This window comes from Corythoichthys intestinalis, chromosome 6 (genome assembly GCF_030265065.1).
Source record: "Corythoichthys intestinalis isolate RoL2023-P3 chromosome 6, ASM3026506v1, whole genome shotgun sequence".
In the NCBI taxonomy this organism is placed as follows: domain Eukaryota; kingdom Metazoa; phylum Chordata; class Actinopteri; order Syngnathiformes; family Syngnathidae; genus Corythoichthys; species Corythoichthys intestinalis.
The window spans coordinates 22,398,880-22,417,210 of NC_080400.1; the positions used below are offsets into that span (position 1 = coordinate 22,398,880).

Genomic DNA, 18,331 nt, shown 5'->3' on the forward strand with positions numbered 1-18,331 from the left:
CTTTCAATTCAGTAAAAGTAAAAAAAAGTTACAATCACGATATTCAGTCATAAAAAAAACAAAATCTACCCTAAAATGTATTATTACTGAAACACTATGGTTCCCATTTTTTTTTTTTTTTTTTTGGTTGTAAAGTTCTGGCAAACAAAACTGCCCATATTTTACCATACATGTAATGTTTTTTAGTTTTTAACAGTGTTGACATATAAATGCAGACTATACTGTACCTTGGGAAGTAATTTCCCTGTTATGCATTCATAACCACAAAGCCTGTAACCATGCAGGACCCCTGCATGGTTTTCCAGAAACTGGACCCGGGTGTTGATGAATAAAACATCCTCCCCGTGGGTGACTGGCAGATCTGTTCCTCAGCGATAGATCAGCTGTATAGGTGGCGATGCAATGTTGTCACAGCCAAGATCTGCACTGAGATTGTCCACATGTGACTAAGGGACAGGCAGCATGTTAAATGCCAGGAATCACCATGAGCCAGTCCTGCACGACTCACATAAAAAACCTCCCGCGCTCTTCGGGAAGCCCTGGTTTTGGCAGCGCAGTAACAACGACATGGAAGGGACCCGCAGCCTGGCCCGGGTCATTATGGAGATGCAGGAGGAAATCAGGAAGCTGGAAGCTCAGAATAAAATGATGCCAAAGGACAGAAAGGAGGAACTGGACCAAGAGCAGGAGCAGACGAGGGAAATGTTTTGGGAGGAAGAGCACGAAAACCCATATGGGAATCTCAGGAGGAATGCATCTGCTCCGGTTTTAAAGGGACAATTTAAGGAATATAAAGGTATCTCTCCACCCCTCTGTCAGTCACATACAGTAAATACTTTAAACACATTATTCTGTCTAATATACTGTAAGTGTTTGCCGTTTTTCATATTTTTCAAAACTTAAGTGAGAACAAATGGTAACACACCTTCAAATTAAATTGCTTATAAAAATGCACAAAAGTTAGGGGTGTAACGGTACACAAAAATCTCGGTTCGGTACGTACCTCGGTTTTGAGGTCACTGTTTGGTTCATTTTCGGTACAGTATGAAAACAAAATGCAAAATATAAATGTGCTAGTTGTTTATTACACACTTTTGTGCTTTCAACAATAGGAACATTAGCCTATACAAAGCTAGAATTCTGCTCATAAAGTAGCGGGTATTTAAAGATAATCCAACAACAATTTGCCTTTCAGACCCTGTGTATTGGTCAGCTTTCTTTCTGAAAGAAAGAGGAAAAAAGAAGTCCTGTGCTAAAGAGAAAAGCAATCACAATAACAAAGATTTTAACATGTATTTTACAAATGAAATGCCTCAATGAAACATTTTTCCCCCTTATGAACGGTTTTCAAAAGCTTTGTTGGTGGATTTTCTCAAGGTAAAGCGCCACACAGAAATTAATAAATTTTATTGTGTAAGAAGGATCTGTGTATTATTATTTAATTACAGGTGTTTTAGCTTATTTCAATTGATTTTATTTTAATGGGCTATTATTTATTTTATTATGTGTTAATATTTTACAAATGTGATGTAGTATTCCTTTATGTTGTATATTTTATGTTGTATAACTTTGGTTCCTATGTGAATATTAGTTCCTACTTGTTATGTTGTGGTAGGAGGGTTTTGTATTGAACACGGGGCCGTGTTGGTTATAGCAAAGAAGACCGCAGTAAATCAACAAAGACAAGTCAACTGTGCCCCGATCTACCACTCAAGAGATCTGATGGACTCAAAAAGTAGGTTACGATTGCATACGAGTTTGAAAATCGACCGGATCCACCGTATTTTTACACGAGTGACTTCTGGTCTGCCCGATCCTAGCTAGTAGTGTTGACGCAGGAGGGCCGCGTCTCGCGTCAAATAATAAACTCTGCCGTTCTTTTGGCGTGCGTCATGTTGAGCCGCTTCTGGGACGCATCTAACATGCGGCCGCACTGCGACTGGTGTGCATTGGCTGATTGACTCTAACGCCCGCGTTTCACTGCGTTCTCGCGGCGGCCACGTTGTCGCGCCATTGACGTTTCTGGGTTATACTGTCCTACCGTGTTGGTCCTCATTTTAGTAGAGAAGATGGATTAAATATAATCTACACAAAGAAACTGTAACCCGATCGACTCACAACCTCTAAAAGTAAGGGTTATATTACGTCAGAAACTCGTTCGGTATGCGTCCGTTCCGAATCGAGCACCACGTACCGAAACGGTTCAGTACTATTACATGTACCGTTACACCCTTAATAAAAGTGCAGCTAAATTCCATGATCTGAAGAAATTCAAGTACAGACAAGCCCAAAGAAATCAAGGAAGTGGTATCAATCAGTCTTCAGCACAATCATGACTTTTCCCGGAGGTCGCAAAACATCTTGAGGAAGCATTTTATGAACCGAAGCAAAAACAAACAAATTCATGCAAACAACAACAAAAAACTCTCAATCTCTGAATTCCTTCAAGAACGAGTTGGTCATAGTCTCTACTGAGATGTGAAAGACTAGATTTATTCCAGTTGAAAGAAAACGCTTCATTTCACTTGTTGCTGCTGAGTGATGACCTTACAATTTATGAAGTTCAGGGGCAATTAACTTTTCATACTATCCCTGAAAGAGTCAAATTGAGGCACTGCGAAATAAGAAGTTGAGAAAGCAAAAATACTTGTTAATGGCACTGCATACAGTCATGTGAAAAAATTAGGACACCCTATGGAAGCCTGCTTGTTTTCTAACATATTTCGATATTTAATATGAATTTGAATTTTTTTAGTTCTATTACTTGAATCTTGAGAGATTCGAGCATAATAGAACTAAACAATTAAAACTGAAAAAAATGATTTATTAAATAATTTCTGTAAAATTTAATTTTAAATAAACCTACTTTATGTAGTGGAATAAATTAGGACATCCCCACATTCAATCCCACTAAAAATGTCTAAAATCCCACACAGGTATCACATCCAGTTCACATGATTAGACCATCATTACCCAGTGTTTTGAAGGAGGCTTGCCTTATTTAAACCTCACATTTAGTTTGGTGTGCCCCTGACTGTTGAACTGAGAGAAAACACAATGGTGAGATCAAAGGAGCTGTTTGAGGCGTTCAGAAAGAAGATTTTAGACGCTGATAAGAGATTTCAAAAGAATATAAAATCAGCCATTCCACTGTCCGGAAAATGGTCTACAACATTAAAAACAACTGCCAACATGCCCCAGTCTGGCCGTCCAAGCAAGTTCAACCTAAAAGAAGTCTCCAAAAAACCCTAAAATGTCATCACGCGACCTACAGCAGGCTCTTGCTACTGTTGACGTGAAAGTGCATGCCTCTACATTCAAAAAGAGACCTACCTCGCAAGTTTAACCTTCATGGGAGGTGTGCGAGGAGGAAACCTTTGCTCTCCAAGAAGAACATGAAGGCCAGACTGAAGTTTAGCAGAGTGAATGTAGACAAAGATCAGGACTTCTACAATAATGTTCTTTAGACAGATGAATTGAATTATTTGGACACCAGAACAGAGGACATGTTTGGCAAAAACCCAATATAACATTCCAGGAAATGTACCTCATACCAACTGTGAAGCATGGAGATGGAAGTGTCATGGTTTGTGGATGCTTTGCTATAGCAGGCCCTGGCCAGCTCACCATCACAGAATCCACCATGAATTGTATCGTGTGTCAGAGGGTGCTTGAGGAACATGTGAGATCTTTTTTGAAAAAATTAAAGCTGAAGCGAAACTGAATCCTGCAACATGACAATGACCCAAAACATACCAGTAGATCCACCAAGGACTGGCTGAAAAGGAAGAAATGGAGGGTCCTGGAAAGGCAGAGTCAAAGCCCAGATCTTAATCCCATTGAGATGCTGTGGGGTGACTTGAAACGGGCTGTACATGCAAAAAAAACCTCAAACATCTCACAGCTGAAAGTATTCTGCTTTGAGGAGTGGGGTATTCTTCAGACCGATGTCAAAGCCTGGTAGATGGCCACAGAAAGCGTCTCACTGAATTTATTTTAGCCAAAGGGGGTAACGCTAGCTATTAGGGTAGAGTGTCCGAACTTATTCCTTAGTTAAAATATGCATTTTTGTTGATATATTTGGTTTAATGAGTAAAACAATATCTTAATTTTTGTTGTTTACCTTCTATTAAATCACTTTCTTTTCCAGAGATAAGGAAAGGCAAGACCAGACATTGATATGTAACATTTCTTAATAAAGAACTGAATATTTAATGGGGTGTCCTAATTTTTTCACGACTGTATTTATAAATATATATGTCGTGCTCAATTTTCCCAGATAACGTCAGCATGACTGTGCGAAGATACTCCATGAACTCTAGCCCATCTGGGGCTCCACGAAACAAGCAGGTGGCCAACCTTGGGGGGCGTCAAAGCCACTTCGGATGGGGGCGTATACAGGAGGAGGTCCGGAGTGGGAACGACCAGCTTGATCAATCTGCCACTGATGTGGTGTCAGTCAGTAGCACGAAGTCCTTTCAGGAATATTTGCACAAGACCAGGTAAAGATGCGCGTGTTGTTTTTATTACTTTCAATGGTGGCTTCATTAGGTATTTCTGGAATGTACGTAAAATGATATGATCTGGGGTGAATTAGTCTCTTCAAATATGTTTAATATCTGAGCTTCTTGTCCCTTCTTTGTCCCAGCAGAGCCAAGGTTAAAACAGTCACCTTCCTTCTACCGGTGGACGACATTTACACCAACAAACCAGTTCTGCCTAAGCCTCAGGAGGCCGCAATCACCGAACTGGCTTTCCACAACTGACGCCGAGTCAAGAGAGGACCAAAGGTGCCCACCCGGACACGTAAAGACTTTAAACTCACTTGACAGATTGTAGGAACACAAAATGGGTCAGTCTTTTCTTCTGATCACCTTACATTTCTTTTGGCGTCGATTGCACAGACTGGTGATGCGACACCCGCATGCTAGATCACATGTCTTGTGGTCAAGGTTTTGGTATTAAACCTCTGCAGGTGACCAGCTTTTTTTATTTATTTCAAGCACTTTAGGTCAATGACTAATGTATTATTCATTCGCCCTTTTCTCTTGAAGTGAAATAAGAGGCGCCACGTGTGACCCTGTTGTGGATGCTGTCCACTGACAAATCATTAGGTACACTTACGCCAGCCAAAATAAACAGAAGCATCAAGATAGTTTTAAAATTAATTTTAAGCAATACTGTCTCATATTGTGTGGATTTTTTTCTTTTGGTTTTAGGATAAAATGTTGATCTCAATAAATTAGAATGTTGCATTCACAGTGGGCCAAATAAGTATTTAGTCAACCACCAATTGTGCAAGTTCTCCTACTTGAAAAGATTAGAAAGGCCTGTAATTGTCAACATGGGTAAACCTCAACCATGAGAGAGAATGTGAAAAAAACAGAAAATCACATTGTTTGATTTTTAAATAATTTATTTTCAAATTAGGGTGGAAAATAAGTATTTGGTCACCTACAAACAAGCAAGATTTCAGGCTGTCAAAGAGGTCTAACTTCTTCTAAAGAGGTGTAACTAGGCCCCACTCGTTACCTGTATTAATGGCACCTGTTTTAACTCATTATCGGTATAAAAGACACCTGTCCACAACCTCTGTCAGTCACACTCCAAACTCCAATGTGGCCAAGACCAAAGAGCTGTCAAAGGACACCAGAGACAAAATTGTAGACCTGCACTAGGCTGGGAAGACTGAATCTGCAATAGGTAAAATGCTTGGTGAAAACAAATCAACTGTGGGAGCAATTATTAGAAAATGGAAGACATACAAGAACACTGATAATCTCCCTCGATCTGGGGCTCCGTGCAAGATCTCACACCTTGGCGTCAAAATGATCACAAGAACGGTGAGCAAAAATCCCAGAACCACACGGGGGGACCTAGTGAATGACCTACAGAGAGCTGGGACCACAGTAACAAAGGCTACTATCAGTAACACAATGCGCCACCAGGGACTCAAATCATGCACTGCCAGACGTGTCCCCCTGCTGAAGAAAGTACACGTCCAGGCCCGTCTGCAGTTCGCTAGAGAGCATTTGAATGATCCAGAAGATGACTGGGAGAATGTGTTGTGGTCTATGGTTTTATATATATTTCTTCTTGTTCTACGCACGTGACATCAGCGCATTGTCCCGCATTAAAAGTAGTCCGGGTAAAACATGATGCTTAGAGCTGGCAAAATTAAACGATTCCTCGAGGTGAATAAAATTACTCGGATCAGTTTTTAAACTCGAGTTACTCGAGTATTCATTTCAGCTCTAAACGTGATTAATTAAAAAAATTAATTACCGCCCGTTAACGCGATAATTTTGACAGCCCTAATTGAGATACATTTAAAATGTATGCAACTTGATGATCTTTCATCAGAAAATGCACATATTTTAATTTGGGGGGGGGGGGGGGGGATGGGGGACTAAATAAATGCTCACTCACACAGATGTTTTTTTTCTTCGAAACATTTTGTTTATTGGAAAAATAAAATGACATCAATCCAAACGGGAGTGGTTTTAAAACACAACAGAAAAAATTCAACACCATAGTTTTTCTTAAGTTGTTGGACATACAGTATTTGAGTGCAGGATACCGACTACAAGTTGAGGTAAGTGCCACAGTGGATAATACAAAAAGTCCACTGTACATTGCTGGTAGCAAGCATTGAGCCGAATTATGTAGTTAATATGCATTTGAAGTGTGATTTGAGTTTAAGTGGGACGAACGGGATATGTGTCAAGTGCTTAAAGATGTTTGCAAGGCTTTCATGTCCTTGAGCAGCCTGAGATTGTACTTGCTTTTCTCTCCTGGTTTGGGTGCTCTCGCTTTGGGTTGATTCCTGCAAGTCTCCTTTCTGAATTTTTTCATCTTCGGACAAAAAAAAATGTGTCATGAGATTAAATTATGGGCTGCCGTTGACGGCGATAGACGTTCGATGTGGAGATCGATGAATCTATCTGCGTCAATGGCAGCCAATGAGTTAAGGACTGTGTATGGACTAAGGAGTTGTGTTTCTGCTCACCTGTAATTTGTGCTTGTAGATCTTTGCGATCTGTTCGCCTTTGCGCTCCATTTTGAGGAGCAGCGTCTCCTGCTCGCGTTCCAGCTGCTTTCTTTCTTGCAGAGGAACGCTGCGGTCTAGCTGATGCATCAGCTCATCCTGTTCTCTGTAACAAAGGTCAGGAATAGGGATTTTTCTTTTTTTTTTTTTTGTAGTGGCGTTAAATAAGGTGCGTCAGGAAATTAGAATACAATCAAACCGCATATTAACCATATGAACTGTTAAATATTTGAAATATCGCATATTGTACTCAGCATGATTTATATTATCTGCACATGATTATACAAATACAGAACTCGTTTACTATTATGGAATACATACAGATATAGTTTTTTAATGTAATAAAAATAATTTATTTTGTAAAATCATTTTACACGGGAATAAAGAGTCTAAAACTTTTATTTGTATTTTATTAGGATCCCAGTTAGCTGATGAACACATTCGCTACTCTTGCTGGGGTCCACACAAAACATAAAACAGATATCAACATACTAATCAACATCGGCTACAGTGGGGCAAATAAGTATTTAGTCAACCACTAATTGTGCAAATTCTCCCACTTGAAAATATTAGAGATGCCTGTAATTGTCAACATGGGTAAACCTCAACCGTGAGAGACAGAATGTGGGGGGAAAAAACAGAAAATCACATTGTTTGATTTTTAAAGAATTTATTTGCAAATCACGGTGGAAAATAAGTATTTTGGTCAATACCAAAAGTTCATCTCAATACTTTGTTATGCACCCTTTGTTGGCAATAACGGAGGCCAAATGTTTTCTGTAACTCTTCACAAGCTTTTCACACACTGTTGCTGGTATTTTGGCCCATTCCTCCATGCAGATCTCCTCTAGAGCAGTGATGTTTTGGGGCTGTCGTTGGGCAACACGGACTTTCAACTCCCTCCAGAGATTTTCTATGGGGTTGAGATCTGGAGACTGGCTAGGCCACTCCAGGACCTTGAAATGCTTCTTACAAAGCCACTCCTTTGTTGCCCTGGCTGTGTGTTTGGGATTATTGTCATGCTGAAAGACCCACGTCTCATCTTCAATGCCCTTGCTGATGGAAGGAGATTTTCACTCAAAATCTCTCGATACATGGCCCCATTCATTCTTTCCTTTACACAGATCAGTCGTCCTGGTCCCTTTGCAGAAAAACAGCCCCAAAGCATGATGTTTCCACCCCCATGTTACACAGTGGGTATGGTGTTCTTCGGATGCAATTCAGTATTCTTTCTCCTCCAAACACGAGAACCTGTGCTTCTACCAAAAAGTTCTATTTTGGTTTCAGCTGACCATAACACATTCTCCCTGTCCTCTTCTGGATCATCCAAATGCTCTCTAGCAAACCGCAAACGGGCCTCGACGTATACTTTCTTCAGCAGAGGGACACGTCTAGCAGTGCAGGATTTGAGTCCCTGGCGGCGCATTGTGTTACTGATAGTAGCCTTTGTTACTGTGGTCCAAGCTCTCTGTAGTTCATTCACTGGGTCCCGCCCGTGTGGTTCTGGGATTTTTGCTCACCGTTCTTGTTATCATTTTGGACGCCACGGGGTGAGATCTTGCATGGAGCCCAAGATTGAGGGAGATTATCAGATTATCAGTTTGTATGTCTTCCATTTTCTAATAATTGCTCCCACAGTTGATTTCTTTACACCAAGCGTTTTACCTATTGCAGATTCAGTCTTCCCAGCCTGATGCAGGTCTACAATTTTGTCTCTGGTGTCCTTCGACAGCTCTTTGGTCTTGGCCATAGTGCAGTTTGGAGTGTGACTGACTGAGATTGTGGACAGGTGTCTTTTATACCGATAATGAGTTAAAACAAGTGCCATTAATACAGGTAACGATCGGAGCCTCGTTAGATCTCGTTAGACCTCGTTAGACCTTTGACAGCCAGAAATCCTGCTTGTTTGTAGGTGACCAAATACTTATTTTCCACTCTAATTTGGAAATAAATTCTTTAAAAATCAAACAAAGTGATTTTCTGTTTTTTTTCTTTTTTTTTTCCACATTGTGTCTCTCATGGTTGCGGTTTACCCATGTTCACAATTACAGGCCTTCTAATCTTTTCAAGTAGGAGAACTTGCACAATTGGTGGTTGACTAAATACTTATTTGCCCCACTTTATATGCAATCTGTGACTTAACATATTATGGCTAATTGTATTGTGATGCCCCACTGGATGCTTTAACAATAATAACAGTAACAACCTTAAGGTTTTCCAAATAAACATTCTTTGAAAAATAAGAACAATTTCAACTGAAAATATAGAAAAAGTGCCTGTATAGCACCACTATATTTATTGTTGTACAAAGGCAGAAGGCTTCTACATTCACTCAACATGCATATTGGCCCGAAACCGATAATGAAAAGCCGATGTCGATTTTGTCCGATATCATTTTAAAATGCTTTAATCAACAACTCTTGTAGATACTGTATGCACCAATTTAATCGGATTTCTGTCATCATCTGCCTGGTTTATGTGTGAGTCATTTCAGTCATGTACAGAAAAATTGTGGGTTGTCCGTGTTGTTTAAAGTTCAGTGATTTAAATAATTGACATTAATGTGCTCAAGTCCTACCCCTACTCCTTACTAATAAGTGTATTGTACTCACAAGCTCATCACCCTCAGTTCATCCTGCAGCATCTGCAGAAGCTCTGTCAGATCCCCACTGCTGGAAGACGCAGAAGAAGTGTCGGAATGGCGACGGTTAGTTGTCCGCGAACGGACGCCGAGAACGCGGCTGTTGCACAGTTGAGGTTGGTGGTGCTTTAGTAGGGACAAAACCGACTGCACGTTGGCTCGGACTGAGTGGCTGCCGCCTACCGACTGGAAATATTAAAGACAAAGTTAAAAAAGAAGCAGAGAGAACGGGAACTCATTCAGGCCCGTAGCTACCGTTCCAGCCACAAATGGGACATCCCTGAGGTTCAGTCTGTAGTGAGGTTCAAAGTAGGAAGGCCGCTTCTATGTATATAAAGATATATAAAAAAAAAATCTGTTAAATCTTTCACCTAAACGTTTTCCTTGCTTAACATGACTGGACGTCCAATCCATCTTGATTGGGAGTTTCAGTGCCAACCCTCCCAGTCAAAATGGATTGGACGTCTAGCAACGTCATAAGCACTGAAGAAAAAGCATTCACATCCACTCTTTCCAGTTTAAAAGCAGTGGACGTCTTATCACAGGCAAAGAATTAAACATGGGTGTGTAGACTTTTTCCTCACCACCTTCAAAAGGCCCTTCCGCTCTACGGGGTGTGTGCTGCTCCACCGTGGCAGAGTGCCTGAACCCAGCAAGATTCTATTGGCCTCAAAACGCGACTGCAGCTGAGGAGGAGATGAGAAGCACTATCAAGCCTCTGCACGCGAGCACATCGATGCTCACAATAAACTTCGCCTTCTGCTAATTGGCCTTCCTGGTGGACCTGCTTGGCTTTGTCCTGGACCAGCTTCCTCTGGTGCTCCTCCTCCTGCAGTTTCAGCTCCAGCTCGTGAATCTTCACCTAAAATGACCTCATAATCAACAAACTGTAGTGCTTCTGGGGAATCATTTCTCTTGAGAACTGATGTCGAACTTAAAGCCCCATGTGCATGAAGTAAAATTTACTATTTCTTTAGTCCTAGAAGAAAGCTCAAGGACTACATTAGTCAAAGAATATTCAGTTTTTTTCCTTTTTTATATTTTCAAATAAAGACGGTATTTTCCGCACTATATGGCACACCTAAAAGCCTTCAATTTTCTCAAAAGATAGATATATTAACAGACTCAAGGTCCAATTTACAACCATACAATATAAGGAAACGGTTAAACAAAAATTAAAAACAACAATAAAAGGAGGTAAACTACAATGATACAACTAGGGCTGCAGCTAGTATTTTAGTAGTCGATTAATCGATGAACTAGTTAGTTCGAATAATCGAGTAATCGGATAAGGAACATAAAAAAATATATTACCCGAGCCTCAAACGGTATAAAAAACATGAATAAATGAGGATATAAGTACAACAAAAGAACAATTGGCTAACTTACATTGCAAAAGTCCGCTAGTTTAAATGCTATAAAATGCCTTTTTTTTTTTTTTTTTACAATGCTCTTAATAGTTCAAACACATATTCCCACAAAAAACAGCTAAATATACATTTAAACTAAATTACGAATGCATTAAAAAAACATTAGCACTAACAAAAACTTAGCTTATGTTGTTCCTAACAGGGAGCAGCTGGATTCAGCCATGTGGAATTAGGCAGACTAGAAGGCAGTGTATTCACCCAAAACAATAAAAGTAAATGCAAACACTTTCAAAACAAACCATTACAAAGCCACTTTAATTAAACGAATACTCGAGGCAGCAAAATTTAATTTGAATATTTTTTTTCTAATTGAATACTCGAGTTAATCGATTAATCGTTGCGGCACTAGATAAAACACTAGGTCACCTAGTGACCCACTTTTAAAAAGGGACCTATACCAGTGTTTTAGAACAGAGACAAGCACCGTGTAGAACTGTGCAAAATGTTAGTCAGGCCAAAGACAATCACGTTTTTAGAACCCTTTAAATAATTAATAAGATTAAACATCAGCACCCTTAGGAGGGACCGTAGAGTATTCACCTGAGCAGCTACAAACATTTCAGAGGCACTGCACCACCTGGGCCATTTCAACAAGATTCTCAGAGAGTCATTGTATGCCACTTGCAATCTCTGAAAACTTGTTTTACCATTATAATTGACCACAGATGGTGAGTGTCGAGGGGTGTACAATAGGCCTTGAACAAGGCGAGCTTAACCTCATCAGAGTACTGACCAAATTTTCGTGAGAGAACATTGGCTTGGACATATAATGAGCGACACTGTCAAAATATGTCTTTGTTGTCAGCCAGCGTATCTGTCATCATATGACCAAGGTATTTTATCTGACTGCTGGACATAAAAAAAATGACCAGAAAACTTAAAATCAGGGAAAACCAACCGTTTGTCCTCCTTGGTTCTTAGAATCATAATGACACTCTTTGAATTATATTTTATATTTTATAGCTACCCATACCCGAAACGCACATTGAGTAAGTGCTGCAGACTAGCTGAACTTTGGCTAAGTAGCACACATCTGCATACATTGGATTGTTCACCACCAACCTTGCAGCCAAGTTTTACACTTTATAAGACAGATCGTTCATATAAAAAGTGAATAAAATTAGAGATCAGATGCTCCCATCTCTGACGCCATTCAAAAGCCGACACTGCAGCTTATAATTCAGTGCGCCTTATATATGGATCAATATCGGTTACTCATGGCATGACATTCATTTTAGCGCAGCTCCATCTAGTGGATGTACAGTATAATGCAACCCCAACCATTTCGACTACTACTGCCCTTTACAGTGTAGAGGTACTACAAATTAACTTTGTATGTAGGGTCTACATACAAAGTTAATTTGTTCCACAACCTTGTTTGTAAGTGGAAATGGTCGTATGTCGAGCAGGATTTTCCCCATAGGAATGCATTATAATTCCATTAATTTGTTCCACAGCCCGAAAACCTACACTAAATCCTGCTGGTACTGTTGCAAATAGCAATTACACGGCGCAAAACAAATAAAAATATGAATAAACATAGGAATAATAATATAATAATTAGTACTACCAGTAATAATGTAACGAATGTGTTTGCGTGGTGTACCTGAGAGGAACTTTTTACTTTCACTTGGTTCAGCTGTGACAGACAGTAGGCAAGCTGTGTCGCACAAGTTTCTTTGGTTATGTTACCACAATAATAATTGTCACCATAACGTATAAAGACTGGCGAACGGAGGCCTGAGGAGGAACGTCGAGAGTAGACGTTCTACGGCCGTACTGTCAAGCCAGTCCACGGAATGCGGACACCACGCTCATATTTTTCTATCCTTTCCATCTTCATTTCAATGGTAAACACTTTTTTTCACCACCTGTACTAACATTCTTGGAACCCGTGTTGATTTCTCTCACAATAAAATCCACCTTGCGTCCCTCTTACGGGAAAACAAAGAAACTGCGGCACTGTCATAAATTGTCGTATTTCGCGCATGTCGTCGAATGTAGAAACAAATGGCATGGAATGGAATTATTAATGTATGCTTATGGGAAAATCCCACTCGACATACGACCTTTTCGACTTACAAACCAGGTCCTGGAACGAATTAAAGTCGTATGTAGAGGTACCACTGTACTGTTTTTTTTTTAATGATAAAATATATTAAAAAGAGAATACTCTTTTGTTCCCCCCAAAACGGCAAGGAAGAACCCAAAAACCCAAACAGGAAAACATAGAGGAAAAAAAGAGGATTTGGACCATTTTTAGGTAAAAAAATGTCTCTATTTATGATTCATCATCTATTAAAAAGTTGTTGAGAAATTTGACAATCAATTAGTTGTCAATTAGTCGATTAATTATGGCAGTCCAAGCTGGCAGACATAATGACCCACCGAAGGAAACCGAAACTATGATCTCGCCCACGATAAAGATGAGTTTGACGCCTCTGCTCGAGAGGGATGAGCAACTCAGATGTAGGATATGTGTTTACAGTATTTCCTTGTATATAATTTCTTTCCTCCATACCTCAGCTTCGGCTTGAGTACGCGTCAGCCTCAGATATTCTTGCTCCAGTCGCAATATTTTCTGAAGATGGGCATGTGCAGATGCTGTGTTGACTTGTTCGTGCGGGGACCTCGACGCTCCCATCGTCACCTGAACGCAAACCGTCAAAATTACTTTACATAAAAAAAAAAAAAAAAAAAAAAATTAATTAAAAAAAAAAAAGCCAGATCTCGAATCGTGTGACTAACTTGCTGCTTGAGCAGGCTTTTCTCTCCCCGGGCATTGTCCAACAGCTTTCTCATGTGATCCAGCTGGCGCTCCAGGTTGGCGCAGCGAGATTCCGTAGCTGCAAGTTGGGTGACTACAGCTGCACCACATAAAAACGGTGAAACAACAGTGAAGCAACTTTTAGAACAGTATTTGCTGAACTACAGTATGTCGCAGTTGTTTTTCATAGTTTGGCTAGGCCTGCAACTTATTCTCAGATACGGCTTATGTACGTATGGGGTTTTTTTGGGGTGCTTTTCTTGTTACCTCACGGCGGTTTGTTTTTTGTGCTTGAGTTTTGGCAAGTTTTGTTTTTCAGATCAAAAAGTAAGTTCTAGTACGTGTTTTTCGGACTAAGTCGTTTTTTCCATACCTTGGCTGGGGCTGCAACTTATACACTGGAGTGACTTATGTGTGAAAATATTAACAGATTATTATATTATTACACATGTTATTTTGCGTCACACCTTCTACCTCCAGAGTTGGCCAGGTTTTCAAAAGTAACATCAAGGATGAGGATTTAAATAAGCTGTCCCGAATAGTCGACGTCATCGATGACTTGAATGCGTCAACGAGCACAAGCACACCATCTCCTCGACGGTTAAAAAAATATATACGTGGAAAGTTGAGAATGATGGGCACTCGGGATTCAAGTGGGGAAGGCGGCAAAAAGCCAAAAAAGCGCGCCAGAGTGACCAAAGCATGGACTTATTTTAACGAAACAAAGGAGGGTACACTGTCCTGTGCAGTCTTTGAAGTGCCAAGCTTGCATAATGAACACCTGAAGCACCATCACCAAGGTATAATTTTGGAAGACGACAGGAGACAACAAGCTGGCGGATCGTAAGTCCATACAACAACATTTTTTTATTGAAGTTGCCTTTTTGTGGGTCGTACGACAGAGTATTAGGGGCTAATGTCAGGCTAACATAGCTGAATAAGCAGCTACGTACCTTACAGCGCACGTTGCCGCCTCCGTTAAAGTCAACAATATTGAAAGCATGTTGTGTTTTAGAATCGGAAATACAAATACGGAAATCATTATTATTTTGCTTCATCTACATCATATTATAATCAATTGAAGAATTTATACTAATGCTTAGCGGCTCACAGCTACATTACCCTTATGTAATAATGTGACTTTTGTTTCTTGAAGCAATATTACGACTTTAATCTTATTCTTTTATTTTGTTTTGTTCATTTATTTAGCCCTAATACGCCGTCGTTGCGTTGTATCAACGTGCAACGTTAAGGTTTTTTCACGTACTTCCCTAAAGTGATATGTGACAGTTATTTATCTACTCGGCTGGTGCTCACTCGAATGCTGAGATGCTATAGACATCCCACAAAAAGAGAAAGTAAGTATTGTTTTGAATCCTGTTGGAAAATTAAATGCCATCAGCATTTTACCTCATTGTTTATTTTTGATTTATTATCGTTCTTTATGTGTTTATTTGTACTTCAATAATTTAAGTGTTCCAAAATATTTTTGTGAATTAATCATCGTCAACAAAAATTTAACTGCAAGATTAGATTTAAAAAAAAAAAAAAAAAAGTTCATTCAAAATTATTAGACTAGTTGACTAATAGTTAAAAAGAAAGTCTGCAGACTGATGTGGAGAAAAATAATCGTTTGGGATTATTATTATTATTTGGCATTATTATTACTAATAATAATAATGCATTTTTAGTTCAAGCGCCTTTCAAAACACTCGAGGACAAGAGTTGGATTAAAATTAACAAACATACTAAAAGCAGGATAAAAGTGTTGAGACAATACAGAGCTAAGGTTCAAGGTGGGTAAGAGAGATTGAACAGATGTGTTTTGAGTTGGGATTTGAAAAGTGAGAAAGCCGATATAAACCGATATGTTGTGAAGGTCATGGGGTGGGGAGTTCCAGAGCTGGGGGGTAGAGTGACTAAAGGAGGCTAAATCATTGGATTTAGTGATTTGGAGTGACACTGATGGTTTGGTAAACTTGTTAGCATGTTCTTTATGCTATAGTTATAGTTATTAGTTATCTGAAAAACTCAATAGCTATGTTACGTTAACATACCAGGTACACTCTCAGTTCGTTGTTTATACGTTAACATAACATAGACCGTATTGGCCCGAATATAAGATGGTGTTTTTTGCATTGAAATAAGATTGAAAAAGAGAGGGTCGTCTTATATTCGCGGTCTAGACATTATACCCATTCACGACGCTAGATGGCGCCAGATATCATTGAAGCGATGTTCTGTCATCACAGATCTTAGCTACTCTCCTCATTCATGAGGCTAGATGGCGCCAGATATCATTGAAGCGATGTTCTGTCATGACAAGTCTTAGCTCCTCTGAAGTTTAACCAGTTTGCATTATTTTATTGCAATGTTTTTCCTTATTCAGATTTGTTTCAATACTACAGTTACAGTTAGACTTCACTTTGATGGTTAATGCAGTTATCGCAATTTTGTTGTTTTATCACAATAGACTGGTTTATTTACATTTCAAAAACCAGAAGCCATTCATTTACGAATGTGATTGCACTTGAGTTTACATATTTAAATGTTTAGGTATTAAGATTTGAATGAAGCTAAATAACATGCTTTTTCTCTCAAATATATTGTTATAATAATTTGTTTCGGATGTACTGGAATTATTTTCTGTATAAAAATTAATTTGGTGTTCAAAAAGTCTTTTTTCAAACTTGAGTCTTAAAAAAGAGGGGGTCGTCTTATAATCAGGGCCGTCATGTATTCGGGCCAATATGGTACTTATTCAGCCTGTTGATCTCTATTCTATTTTTATTTTAAATTGGCTTTCAAGATGGCATGTCTGTTCATGGCATTGGATTTTATCAAATAAATGTCCCCCCCAAAATGCGACTTTACTCCGGTGTGACATATATATGTTTTGTTCCTCTTCATTTTTTGGGCTGGTGCGACTTATAGTCCAGAAAATACGATAAGTTCTATTTTATCCCTGCTGACCACTAGAGGGTGGTGCTGAAAGCACTGAATGACACCTTTGCGCATGCGCAGACAGAGTACACGTACCAAAAAAGTCACATGTGACCCCTGTTTTGGTGTCATCACAGGTCCAATTCCTAAAGAACCTTCTCACACAAGCACAAGTATTCTGAGTGACAGATGCTCTGGCGGTCATACGGGATTCATCGAACAGCAGTTACATTAAAAAATTCCATTTCGGGAAGAAGAAGCGGATGACGCCAATTGAAATAAAGCTGGAAATCCTGACAAAAAAAAAATAAAATGCATCTATTTGTCTTGGCTAAGCATCTTATGTATACTACACTGAGTCTGTTAAGACTATAACACCAGCAAAAAGATATTGACAAAATATTTTGACCAATTGAGAATCTACTTGAGGATTAATTTCAGCGAAAATAGAGTTCCAATATTTCTTTCAAGAAGCGACACCCTACTGATATTCTCGTAAAACTGTCACCTTGGTTGCAGTTTGACTGATTGCCCATCACTCTCCCTTCGTCTGTCTGGCTGGTCGAGTTCCTCTGCATTATCCGCATGACGTGTGGACTCTGAGCGTCTCTCCTTTCGGCAAGTTTATTCTCCAGTTCCAACCTCCGTATCTTCTCCTGGAGATGTCTCAAAGCTGACAGGATGGCTGCATAGACAGGAGAAGTCAGATGAATGGGTGGATGAGGGATGGAACAGATGTCCATGCGAGACATTTTGGCAATGCTGTATCAAGTTACAGTAACCATGGAGTTCTTAAACACAGCCCAATGCACCAATGGAAATGAAGTGATCTAGAAAGTCTACAAAAATGGGGGAAAACCTGCACTGTTGTTCTCTGGGTAGCCTTTGCTGGGTGATGGAGGTCGATAGGGATCTTGATGGTCACTTGGTGGGTTCATGCATGCCCGGCGTGCAGGGTATTCGTTGTAGGAGGGCAATAACTGACAGTCACCCGCAGGTTCATGAGAAAATGGATTCGACTCCTGCAGTTGGGATATCAAATTAGTGTTTAATTGTAATATACAGGATGATGTTAAACACCACACTGCATCGTCACAAGCAAGGCATTGCAAATATTTCAATGAAAATTATTTTCAATTTTTGCAGTAGCTGGAAACAATACATCACCATAAGAGCAAGCAAAGTTACCTTTTGCACGGGCTCGACAACAACAGCGGATGTTTTTGGCGTCGCCATTGAAATACAGTCGTTCCGAAAAGCAACAAAAGTCCGAGGCAATTGATAATATGTGAAAAAACAAAAAATATTCGTCAATGCAAAAACATCTAGTGTAACGTGTAGTCAGAAAACAAAAAGAAAGGCGTACTAACCTATTTAAAAATAATAATAATAAAAACCAAAACAAGTATGATTGATATTTACAACCACAGCCCGTAAAAGCGGTGCCGACTACGAGTTTGCTACAGCGGTTTGTCTTTTCAAATAAAACAAACGCATCTTTC

At 39.5% G+C, this 18,331-nt stretch overlaps 2 protein-coding genes across 4 annotated transcripts; one reads left to right on the plus strand and one right to left on the minus strand.

Moving 5' to 3' along the window:
* The first annotated feature begins 452 nt into the window (after window positions 1-452).
* On the plus strand, window positions 453-5,470 carry LOC130917910 (uncharacterized). 2 transcript variants are annotated; one of them, XM_057839687.1, is made up of 3 exons: window positions 453-796; window positions 4,280-4,502; window positions 4,649-5,470. In XM_057839687.1, exons 1-3 carry the CDS (start codon window positions 463-465, stop codon window positions 4,764-4,766), a joined length of 675 nt encoding a protein of 224 aa, XP_057695670.1. In that variant the 5' UTR covers window positions 453-462; the 3' UTR covers window positions 4,767-5,470. The 2 variants fall into 2 exon arrangements, with proteins under 2 accessions (XP_057695670.1, XP_057695671.1); XM_057839688.1 differs by having other exon boundaries at window positions 4,652-5,470.
* A 980-nt stretch (window positions 5,471-6,450) lies between these two features.
* Window positions 6,451-18,294, minus strand: cep57 (centrosomal protein 57). Of its 2 annotated transcripts, none has more exons than XM_057839750.1 (11): window positions 18,018-18,294; window positions 17,689-17,851; window positions 17,338-17,514; window positions 13,868-13,986; window positions 13,641-13,769; window positions 10,474-10,551; window positions 10,277-10,375; window positions 9,945-10,013; window positions 9,661-9,875; window positions 7,010-7,154; window positions 6,451-6,855 (listed from the first exon to the last, which is right to left on the minus strand). In XM_057839750.1, the coding sequence occupies exons 1-11, from the start codon at window positions 18,063-18,065 to the stop codon at window positions 6,724-6,726; spliced, it is 1,374 nt and encodes a 457-aa protein (XP_057695733.1). In that variant the 5' UTR covers window positions 18,066-18,294; the 3' UTR covers window positions 6,451-6,723. The 2 variants fall into 2 exon arrangements, with proteins under 2 accessions (XP_057695733.1, XP_057695732.1); XM_057839749.1 differs by having other exon boundaries at window positions 10,274-10,375.
* Window positions 18,295-18,331: the final 37 nt, after the last annotated feature.